The 10,617-nt window shown below is 37.8% G+C and overlaps 1 protein-coding gene across 1 annotated transcript; it reads right to left on the bottom strand.

Annotated features, from left to right (window-relative positions):
• Positions 1-1,727: 1,727 nt before the first annotated feature.
• LOC137834374 (uncharacterized) lies at positions 1,728-10,112 on the bottom strand. Its single transcript, XM_068642430.1, has 5 exons — positions 8,404-10,112; positions 3,942-4,868; positions 3,005-3,310; positions 2,776-2,806; positions 1,728-1,900 (listed from the first exon to the last, which is right to left on the bottom strand). Exons 2-5 carry the CDS (start codon positions 4,755-4,757, stop codon positions 1,728-1,730), a joined length of 1,326 nt encoding a protein of 441 aa, XP_068498531.1. The 5' UTR covers positions 4,758-4,868; positions 8,404-10,112.
• Between the last annotated feature and the right edge of the window lie 505 nt (positions 10,113-10,617).

Genomic DNA, 10,617 nt, shown 5'->3' with positions numbered 1-10,617 from the left:
AAAATATGCAGCAAATATTTAGGGCCATGATGCACACAATTCATACCTTTATTGAGCACCCAAACCATCAAATCGGTTACATAACCATGACCAAAACCGTCAAAGGTACAGAGGTTAATGCCCACTATGTCAGTCAAGCAGTCAAAGTTCAAAATTTCTCTTTCCTAGTCATCAATGTATATCAGTACAGAAAATAAACGCATTCAATTACGAATAAACAGATTTAATTTTTCACTGCTAGGCACAATTGACATTTATAATACCCAATTCATTAAGCAGAAAATTAAACCTATCTTTAGCCAAAGGTTTAGTGAACAAATCAGCAAGTTGTAAATCTGTACCAATGAATTTAATCTCACATGTTCCATTAGATATATGTTCCTTTAGAAAGTGAAGTCTAATTTCTATGTGTTTGGTTCTTGAATGCATGACAGAATTTTTGGTTAAGTTGATTGCACTTGTATTATCACACAGCAGAGGTATATGGTTAAGTAAGATACCAAAATCATTTAATTGTTGTCTTAACCATATGGGTTGAGCACAACAACTCCCTGCTGCAATGTATTCTGCTTCAGCCATGGAGAGAGCTACACAAGCCTGCTTTTTGCATTGCCATGACATCAAGCTTGATCCAAGCAAGTGGCAGGTTCCACTGGTGCTCTTCCTATCAATTTTGCAACCTGCAAAATCTGAATCAGAATATCCAGTTAAGCTTAATGAGATGTTACCTGGATACCACAAGCCAACTTCTTTAGTTCCTTGCAAATACTTCAAAATCCTTTTGGCAGCATTGTAGTGTGATTCTTTAGGAGCAAATTGAAACCGAGCACACATGCACACTGCAAACATTATGTCAGGCCTACTGGCAGTGAGATACAGTAGTGATCCTATGAGTCCTTTGTATTTAGTTTCATCAACAGCAATTCCAGCTTCATCATGATCCAAGTGACAGCTTGTTGAGAAGGGTGTGCTGATTGGTTTACACTTGTCCATTTCAAATTTCTTCAGCAGATCCTTGCAATACTTAGCTTGACTTAAGAAAATGCCATCCTTGAGTTGTTTGACCTGCAAGCCAAGAAAATAGTTCAACTCACCCATCATTGACATTTCAAACTCACTCTTCATGACTTTTACGAAAGCTTCACACAATTCTCCATTGTTTGATCCAAAAATGATGTCATCCACATATACTTGTACTAGAATTGTGTCATCCCCTTTCTTCTTGATGAACAAAGTCTTATCTGATGTGCCTCTGTCATAACCTTGTGAGGTGAGGAAATCACTTAGCCTTTCATACCATTGCCTAGGAGCTTGCTTGAGCCCATAGAGAGCCTTTTTGAGTTTGAACACGTATTCTGGATGCTGATGGTCTTCAAAACCTGGTGGTTGTGAAACAAATACCTCTTCATTTATATAACCATTCAAGAAGGCACTCTTCACATCCATTTGAAATAGCTTGAACCCTTTGATGCAGGAGAAGGCAAGCAACAATCTAACAACTTCTAACCGAGCCACTGGTGCATAGGTCTCATCATAGTCTATCCCTTCTTCTTGATTGTACCCTTTAGCTACTAGCCTAGCCTTATTTCTGGTAATCACCCGTGCTCATCCATTTTGTTTCTGAATACCCATTTTGTCCCAATTATATTCATCTTAGGTATTCTAGGAACAAGAGTCCAGACCTCACTAAGAGCAAATTGATTCAGTTCCTCTTGCATGGCTAAAATCTAGTTGCTGTCCTTGAGAGCTTCATTCAGATTCTTGGGTTCCACTTGAGATACAAAGGTCATTGCTTCACAGAAGTTGTTCAAGGATTTCCTAGTTGATACTCCTTTCTCAATGTTCCCAATAACATTATCAAGGGTTAGGTCTCTAGGAGTTTTCCACTCTTTGGGCAAACCTGCAGGCACAGTAGATTCTTGCATAGCATGTGTATCAGCAGTATCAAAATGAATCGATTCATTTTGATTTAAAACAGATTTAAATTCATTACTGTCAAGGTCATCAGCAGCAATTTTAGATATGCTATGATCAGTTTCATCAAATACAACATGCATTGATTCTTCTACTATGAGCAACCTTTTATTGAAGACTCTATATGCATGACCATTCAAAGCATAACCAATGTGCACACCTTCATCAGATTTAGCATCAAACTTACCAAGATTTTCTTTGCCATTATTCAATACAAAGGCATTTACACCCAAAAACTCTAAGGTGGCTCACACTAGGTTTTCTGCCCTTATACAATTCATATGGGGTTTTCTTAAGAATAGGTCTTATTAAGGTTCTATTTAACACATAAGCTGCAGTATAGACTGCATCAACCCAAAAATACTTAGGAAGCTTAGATTCATTTAACATAGTTCTAGCTAGTTCCTCTAATGATCTGTTTTTCCTTTCAACTACACCATTTTGTTGGGGTGTCCTAGGGGTTGAAAAGGTGTGTGATATCCCATGCTTCTCACAGAACCTCTCAAATCTAGCATTCTGAAACTCTCCCCCATGATCACTTCGAATTGATTTTATGTAGCAACCATTTTCATTTTGCAGAATCTTTGCTAATTTCTTAAAAGCAATGTAAGCATCATGTTTATGTGCAAGAAATAAAGTCCATGTAAATCTAGAGTAATCATCCACAACAACTAAAGCATACAAATTTCCAGCCAAGTTAGCAACTCTAGATGGTCCAAATATGTCCATATGCAGTACATCCAAAGGCTTTTTTTGTAGAGACAATATCTTTTAAATTGAAAGAAGATCTGATTTGTTTACCTTTCACACAAGCATCACAGAGCCTGTTATCCTGAAATTTAATGTTAGGTAAACCAGAAAATAAATCTTTAGATGTCAATTTATTTAAGTGATTAGTGTGTATGTGAGCTAACCTTCTGTGCCACAGCCAAGACTCGTCACTTCTAGACAGCAAACACTCATTTGAAGAGTTAGTTTCCATGATATTCAAAAGATATATGTTATTCACTCTCTTACCAGTAAACAGTACCTTACCAGATGAATCACTTGAGATTGTGCAGCCATTTGACTTAAAATTCACCTTGTATCCTTTGTCACAAAGCTGACTTATGTTGAGAAGGCTATGCTTGAGTCCTTCTACATAAAGCACATTCTCAATAGTGGTTGAGTTCCTTGTTCCAACAGTGCCTCTGCCCAAAATTCTTCCTCGGTTATTATCACCATAGGTTACATGTCCTTCTGCTTTGAGCTTCAAGCTAGTGAATTTTGTAAGATCTCCAGTCATATGCTTGGAACAGCCACTGTCCAAGTACCACTGATTTTTCTTGTTGGCAATCTGCAAAACAGAATAAAAATGATACAAATGGTACCCTTTTTAGTATAGGGTCCAACACAGATTAAAACCTTCTCTTTGGTAGCCATTTTGCTAAATTCTTAGGAACAAGATTCTTTCTAGCAATGCAAGACCTAGAGATATGACCAGATTTCATGCAGTAAAAACAGGTTACATGAGATGCCTTTTTGCCATTGTTAAAAGTTGAAAAACCTGATTTTGCTGGAACAAAAAAACTTGAAAGCTTTTTGACATTGGTTACATTTCCAGGGGTATAACCAAGTCCATTTTTATTGAAAACAACATTCTGTGAGCCAAGAAGAGACTCAAGGTTCTCTCTTCCCTTGGTGAAATTGGAAAGGGTTTTTAACAAATACTCCACTTGTTTTTCCAATTTTTTGCAGTTTTCACAGGTTTTAATAGAGGCATGCAAGCATGTTAGTTCAAGGCTTACCAAATCTGTTTTGGCCTTATACAATTCTTCCTAAAGTGTTTTTACTTTAGGTGCAAGCACATTATTTACCTTTTGCAGCTTATTGCATATTACAGCTAGCCTATTTGCTTCATCATGTGTTTCCTTGAAAGCAACAAGCAATTGATCATAGTTATCTGAATCCACAGAAAAATCACTTACTAAATCAGAGATTGACTCCTCATCCTTCATCATGAAGCACAAATTGTTTTCCTCATTCTCAGTTGAAGAGCTGCTGGTTGAAGATACTTCATTTTCCTCCCATGAGATGTAAGCTCTTCTTCCCTTGCTCCTTTCAACTCTCTTGCTGGTAGATTTATCCTTTGATTGATTGTTTGGACAATCCGTTTTGATGTGCCCTGTTTTGCCATGGCCAAAGCAAGTATAGTTAGAGGAATTTGAATCATTAGGTTTAGGATACCTTCTTTTCTGTTGATTCCTATCTCTGCTTTTCTTCTTCAGGAATTTGCTGAATCTTTTTGTAAGAAGACTGATTGTTTCATCATCTTCAGCATCTTCTTTTTCCTCCTTGATCTCATTCTGTTCAGTTGCTTTCAGTGCAAGACCTTTGGGTTTTCTCTCTGTTGTTTCCTGCTCTTTGAGTCTTTTGAGCTCTAACCCATGCTCCATTAGCTTTCCAAAGAGTGCAGCAGTTCCCTGCTTTGACAGATCACGACTTTCTGATATGGCAGTCACCTTTGGTTGCCAACTTCTGTCGAGGCGCTTCAATATCTTTATGTTGAGTTCCTCTCTGTCAAATTCTTTTCCCAAGCCAGTAAGGTGATTCACAATATGAGTGAACCTTTTCTGCACATCAACAATGCTCTCCTCGGGTTGAATTTTAAACAATTCATATTCTTGGATGAGAGAATGTTTTCTTGACCTCTTCACATCTTCAGTACCCTCATGAGTGACTTCTAAGACTTCCCACATGTCCTTAGCTGACTTACATTGGGATATCCTGAAGAACTCATCCATTGTTAATGCAGAGGTTATGATGTTCTTGGCCACAAGATCATGTTGAGCCTTCCTCCTTTCGGTCTCATTCCATTCAGATCTTGGCTTTACCACTTCTTCATCCTTGACAACCTGCATTGGCACATAGGGTCCATGGACCACAACTTCCCAAATTAATGCATCAATAGATTCCATGAAAATTCGCATTCTAATTTTCCAAAAAACATAATTCATTCCATTGAACATAGGTGGTCTATTAACAGCAGATCCCTCAGCAAAAAAACACTTTAAACTTAGACATTATTGCAAACAAACTTGATTAAAATACAAGTCCTAGCTCTTGATACCAATTGTTGGGTTTAATAGTGCGAAAGTTCAAGAGGGGGGGTGAATTGATCTTTTAAAACTTTCTCGCAGAATCAGTATTTATCACAGTGTACAAAAAAAAAATTGATTTATTTGAAATGGAACAAATTTATTTTGGCACTGTTTGTGTTTGAAAAACGTTTATACAGTTAAGTTAATCACAAGATTATGCAGATTAATTTGGAGTTCACACACACTGATATTAGGAAGAAAACAGTGAATCACAAAACAACAAGCTTCAATTTTAAGCAAGTGATTAAGATTCAATTGATAGCTTGACACTTAATTGAGAAACCTATTACAATCAACCTGTTCCAGTGGCTTTTAACATATTATAGATGTTCTTTTCAGAATCAACCAGTTTTTCCAGAAATTAAGAACAGTATGAACCGAGCCCAGAAAGAACAGATTTATTATTTATTGAACAAATTTATTTCTTAACAGTTTAACACATATGCAGAAATTTAAGTGCAGAGATTAAGGGAGAATGAACACAAGGCAATTATACTAGTTCACTCAACTGAGCTACATCCAGTCTTCACCTAAACCAAGGTGAAATTCACTAAATCACACTTCAAACAAACACAAATCCCACTGTTCTTGAAACCTACAAGAACTTAGGTACACTTGCTGAAAAACCCTATTTCAGCACACACACTCTTCAAGAAACCCTATCTAGAAAAGTGTACAACCAAACTTTTACAAGAAAAGAAATGTGAAACGACTACACCTGATTGAGGATGCAGAAATCTGCCTTAAACCAGTAGAACAGATTGCTAGAATAGTAGCAGCACCTCTCACCAAGCTTTTGGAACCAAACAAGAACAAGCACTTTGTGATTTTCGAAATCTTCTAAGAACAGATGCTAATTCCTTGTAAATCCTCAAATCTCTGATGCAAAACTTGTTTTTACAAATTTATGATCGATTTTTAAACTCAGAAACAAGTTTCATTTTATAAAAAACCAACTTATAACAGATTTTTGAAAAACAGTTAAAGCTGTTATAAAATGAACATATTGAAAATAAAATGAACAGATTTATTTTCAAAAAGCAGTTAGAGAATTTGTTATGTGAGGAGACTTAGTCAGCCATTCTGGTGCAGGGACAAAACTGAAAACCGTTTGAGGTAAACTTGCCACCAGAGACAAAAAAGAATCTATTCATTTACAGATAAACAGATTTATTTTTCAAAACGAAAACAGAAAAAGCTTAACTATTTAAAACTCAGTCGTTTTGAAAGGTAGAGGACTTAGTCAAAATACTTGATGCACAAAATCTAATTTTCACAAGACTTAGCCAAGGCATTAGTTTAAAAATGAATCTGTTTATTTAGAAAAGAACATATTTATTTTTATGCGGTAAACGTGTTTTTTGTAAAACATGTGAAAAACGATTTAAGAAACCTTATGCTTGTTCTTATCACATGGCCAGTGGTTAGGAGGTGAGTTACTCAGCAAAAAGCCCACTCTTAAACAACCTCTAAACTCTACCTAAGACATTCTTAAAGCAAAAGGAAATATACACGAATGGTACATAAAAGTCTTCATCAAACACATGTCTTGAAGGGGCAACAACCATCTTCAACAGAAAGGAATGGAATGGAACTAGTAGAACGAGGCAACAACAGAAGGAATGGAGGCAGAAGGACCAACACCAAACGAACGCTCAGGTGGTGGTGAAGGAGAATGAAAGAAGGGTACAAGGGGTAAAGGAACAAAGGTGGGTTCATATTAGGGCTAAGGAGGAAAACGTAAAATGGCTAAGAAAGTGCTTCATAGGAAGAGTGGTGGAGGTGGAGATGGTACAGGTCGTGAAGGAGAGTTTCATAATGAAAGGTTTTAAGTTTATCATAGTGGGGCATCTAGAGGGAACTTTGTGTTACTGTCTGGAGATTCGGAATGGGTGTTTCTGAAATCTTTAGAAGAGAATAAGGAATGGTACGCATATGCTTTTGAACCAGTAGTGCCCTGGGATGACAAATTTGCAGTGGAGGACAAGCATGTTTGTGTCAGATGTAGACGAATACCTCTAAAGTTTTGGAACAAACAATGTTTCGAACAAGTAGCTACTCTGGTAGGGTCTTTGGTAGAAGTTGAGATTGCAACGTTAGAACAAGAGGTGCTTGAGTATGCAAGACTAAAGGTGAGGGTTCCATTGGTCGGAGAGGCACGCACGGTGCATAATGTTGAACAAGGTGCTTTGATGTCTCCAAATCCAAGTGGAATGCTTGAAGACCTTGATGTTGGTTATGTGTGTGTGTCTAGATGTATTTTCATTTGTTAATTCACTATCTGTAATGATTAAAGGTTGTTTAATTTCAATCTTTTTGAAAAAAATGTGTTTTCTAAAGAAAGTGAAAATTCAACGTATTGAAATGTCGATTCAATCGGTTGTTTTACAGTTAGTGTATTTTGAAAAGGATTTGAAAAATCTTGACTTTATTTGACATTGCTGCAAACCAGTTCAATCGGTTGATTCGTGTTTTCAATGAATTGAGTTTCTGAAAACCTTAACAAAATTTTGTTAAGTGGCTTTAATCTGTTTTAAATGATTTAAACTGATTTTGGCTCTTGTATTAAATGCTTTGACCAACTGATTGGAGTTTAAATAAGTTGTTTTACGCTCCTGGTTGTTAATCATCAAAGAGAAATTATTCAAATCAGTTTTCCAAGAATTCAAAGTGCTTTGGATCATTCTTAAGAGTGGAATAGGATTGTGTTGTATTCACTATGCTTTAATCTTTGATTGTATCCAGGTGTACTCTATTCTTTTCTCTCTTGACTACTGTAATTGGTGTTGTACAGTTTCAGAGGTTGTTATTAAAACTGCGTTGTATTTGCCAAAGGTGGTGTGTGTTCTTGAAGGGTTCAAGATCACCACTTTGGTGTATTGTGTGTAATTAAAGTTTTGATTACTTAGTGAATTCTCAGTGGGTTCTGAGGACTGGATGTAGCTCTTGGTAAAGAGCGAACCAGTATAAACACTTTGTGTTAATCTCTCTATCCTTACTCTCTTTAAAACTGTTTTTGCTTTGTTTTTTAACACTGATGATATAAACAACCGATTATTTTGCAAAAAGATGGGCCCAAGACTCCAAGCATCATCAGTGTATGTGCATGAGATGTATGCAATCATAGAAGCAATCAAGAAATGACGTCAATACATGATAGACCAACATTTCAAAATTGTTATAGATCGAAAGAGTCTGAATTCCCTTCCATCCCAAACTATCCAAACCCCAGAACAACAAAAATGGACAGCAAAATTGCAGGGATACGATTTGGAGATAATATACAGACCTGGGAAACAAAATGTGGTGGTTGACGCCACTCGCCAAGGTCTACTGTTCTTCCGACAAAAAAATTGTTTACTCGATGCCAATCACTTTCGACAACGCATCATCCAAGAGTTTCACAAAGCCCCGACCGCGGACCATTCCAATCTCAAGCCTACTCTTTGACGCATACCAACCCCTTTTTATTGGCCCAGATGGACCTGTGATGTTAAAGAGTTCCTCCAACAATGCTCAACATGCCAACAAAACAAATATCTGCCAATAAAAACACAAGGATTAGCTCAACCATTACCAATACCCAATCAAGTATGGGAGGACCTTTCCATGGATTTTATAACTCATTTATCTTTGTCATCTAGCCACTATGTAATCTAGGTCATTTGTGACCGCTTAACAAAATATGCACACTTTGTTTCCCTTCCCTCATAGTTCACAACTCCACAGTTGGCTACTCGCTTCTAATCGAAATTTATAGACTTCATGGGATGCCAAAAATAATAGTTTCAGATAGTGACCCCCTCTTCGTCAACACCTTTTGGAAAGAATTGTTCAAGGCACAGGGAACCACATTAAAATTCAGCTCAGCTTATCATCCACAAACGGATGGCCAAACAGAGGTACTTAATCGAGGCTTAAAGGCTTACCTACGATGCTTCACCAGAAATCACCCTCAAAAGTGGTACCAATATTTGTATTTGTCGGAAATCTGGCACAATACCTCATACCACTCTGTGATAGGCAGATCACCGTTCCACGTGCTCTACAGTAGGCCGCCACCCACCACCTTAGACATGTTACACACACCTCGCACCACCATCATGGACTTGCTACATCAACACACACTAGTCATCCATGCATTTAAGGAGAACCTTCGTCGCACGCATCAAAGAATGTGCGACCAAGCCAATCGACATCGCTCCAATCGCGTCTTTGCTCCGAATTACTGGGTATGGGTACATATTCAACCCTACCTCTAGCACTCACTGGAGCGTCGTGCAAGTCAGCAGCTTGGACCGTGTTACTCAGGGTCGTACCAGATAACCCATTGCTCCGGCACCGTCGCATACGAACTCTAGTTGCCACCTTCATCGTGTGTCCATCTCGTCTTTCATGTTTCATTACTTCGCACGTTCAAGAGACCAAGAAATATTTCGGAAAGTGTTTCAGAAAGTGTTTCGAAAAGTGTTTCTAAAAGTGAAACTCAAACAACTTCTAACACATTAACCATTCAAAATCTGCAATTAAACTCTTCACCTACTCCCTGACAGCACTGCATGCCACAACCAATGCCATGGTGCCACGCAACCCTCAATCAACTTTTTCTCTTAACCCTTTCCTCGAGCCACACAACTCTCACTCCATTTTTTCCCATAAACCTTACCTCAAGCCACACACCCCAAGGACCCTCCAAAACCCCTCACCTAAAACATATTTAACCCTAAACAATGGCCCAATGCACTCACCAATCCTCACCCTTCCGCAACCTATATTGCGGCGCCACATAGCCCTAACACCTATTTTCTCCATAACCCCTACCTCGAGCCCTACATCACTACCCCCTCCAGCACCCTTCACTTAGCAACACATTTAACCCTAATTCACAAAACCCTCATAAAGAACCGAAGGAGTCTGAAGAGCCCAATGAATGTGAACAACTCCCTAAATGCGGAAACACACCCCCACTTGCAGCCCATACAATTCACATCGCTACTGAACGCACCCAACTAAGGTCGATTGAGTGTCCGACAATTATAACACCACCAAGAGCACACTTTGGGGACAAAGTGTCTCAAAAGGCAGAGAGTAGTGTTACAACAAAGCCCAATACACGTGAAAGAGCCACCAAACAACCTAAGTGGATGAAGGATTTCATAATAGGTTGAGAAGATCTAGAGTTATTTTAATAATTCATAGATTAAATTGTTTTTAAATTAAGTACTGTCTAGGCCCATGTGGTCTATTTATCTTCTTTTAAAAAAACTCACTCATATATGAAATGACATGTGAATTCTAAGTATACCCTAATTCTTAAAGTAGATGTAGCGAAGGTCTAACACCTTCTCTTCTCTCTTGTTTTTCTTTCTTCTTTTCATTCTTCTTACTCTTCTTGTTTTTCTTTCTTCTTTTCATTCTTCTTACTCTTCTCAATATATAGCCAATTCGGTCCAATCAACATGCGTTTCGCTTCGTTCTAATAACCCGTTTTCACTTTTTTTGT

Source organism: Phaseolus vulgaris, chromosome 5 (genome assembly GCF_000499845.2).
Source record: "Phaseolus vulgaris cultivar G19833 chromosome 5, P. vulgaris v2.0, whole genome shotgun sequence".
Lineage (NCBI taxonomy): Eukaryota > Viridiplantae > Streptophyta > Magnoliopsida > Fabales > Fabaceae > Phaseolus > Phaseolus vulgaris.
The sequence above is the reverse complement of the archived record's forward strand: the minus strand, read 5'-3'. Positions and strand labels throughout refer to the sequence as shown.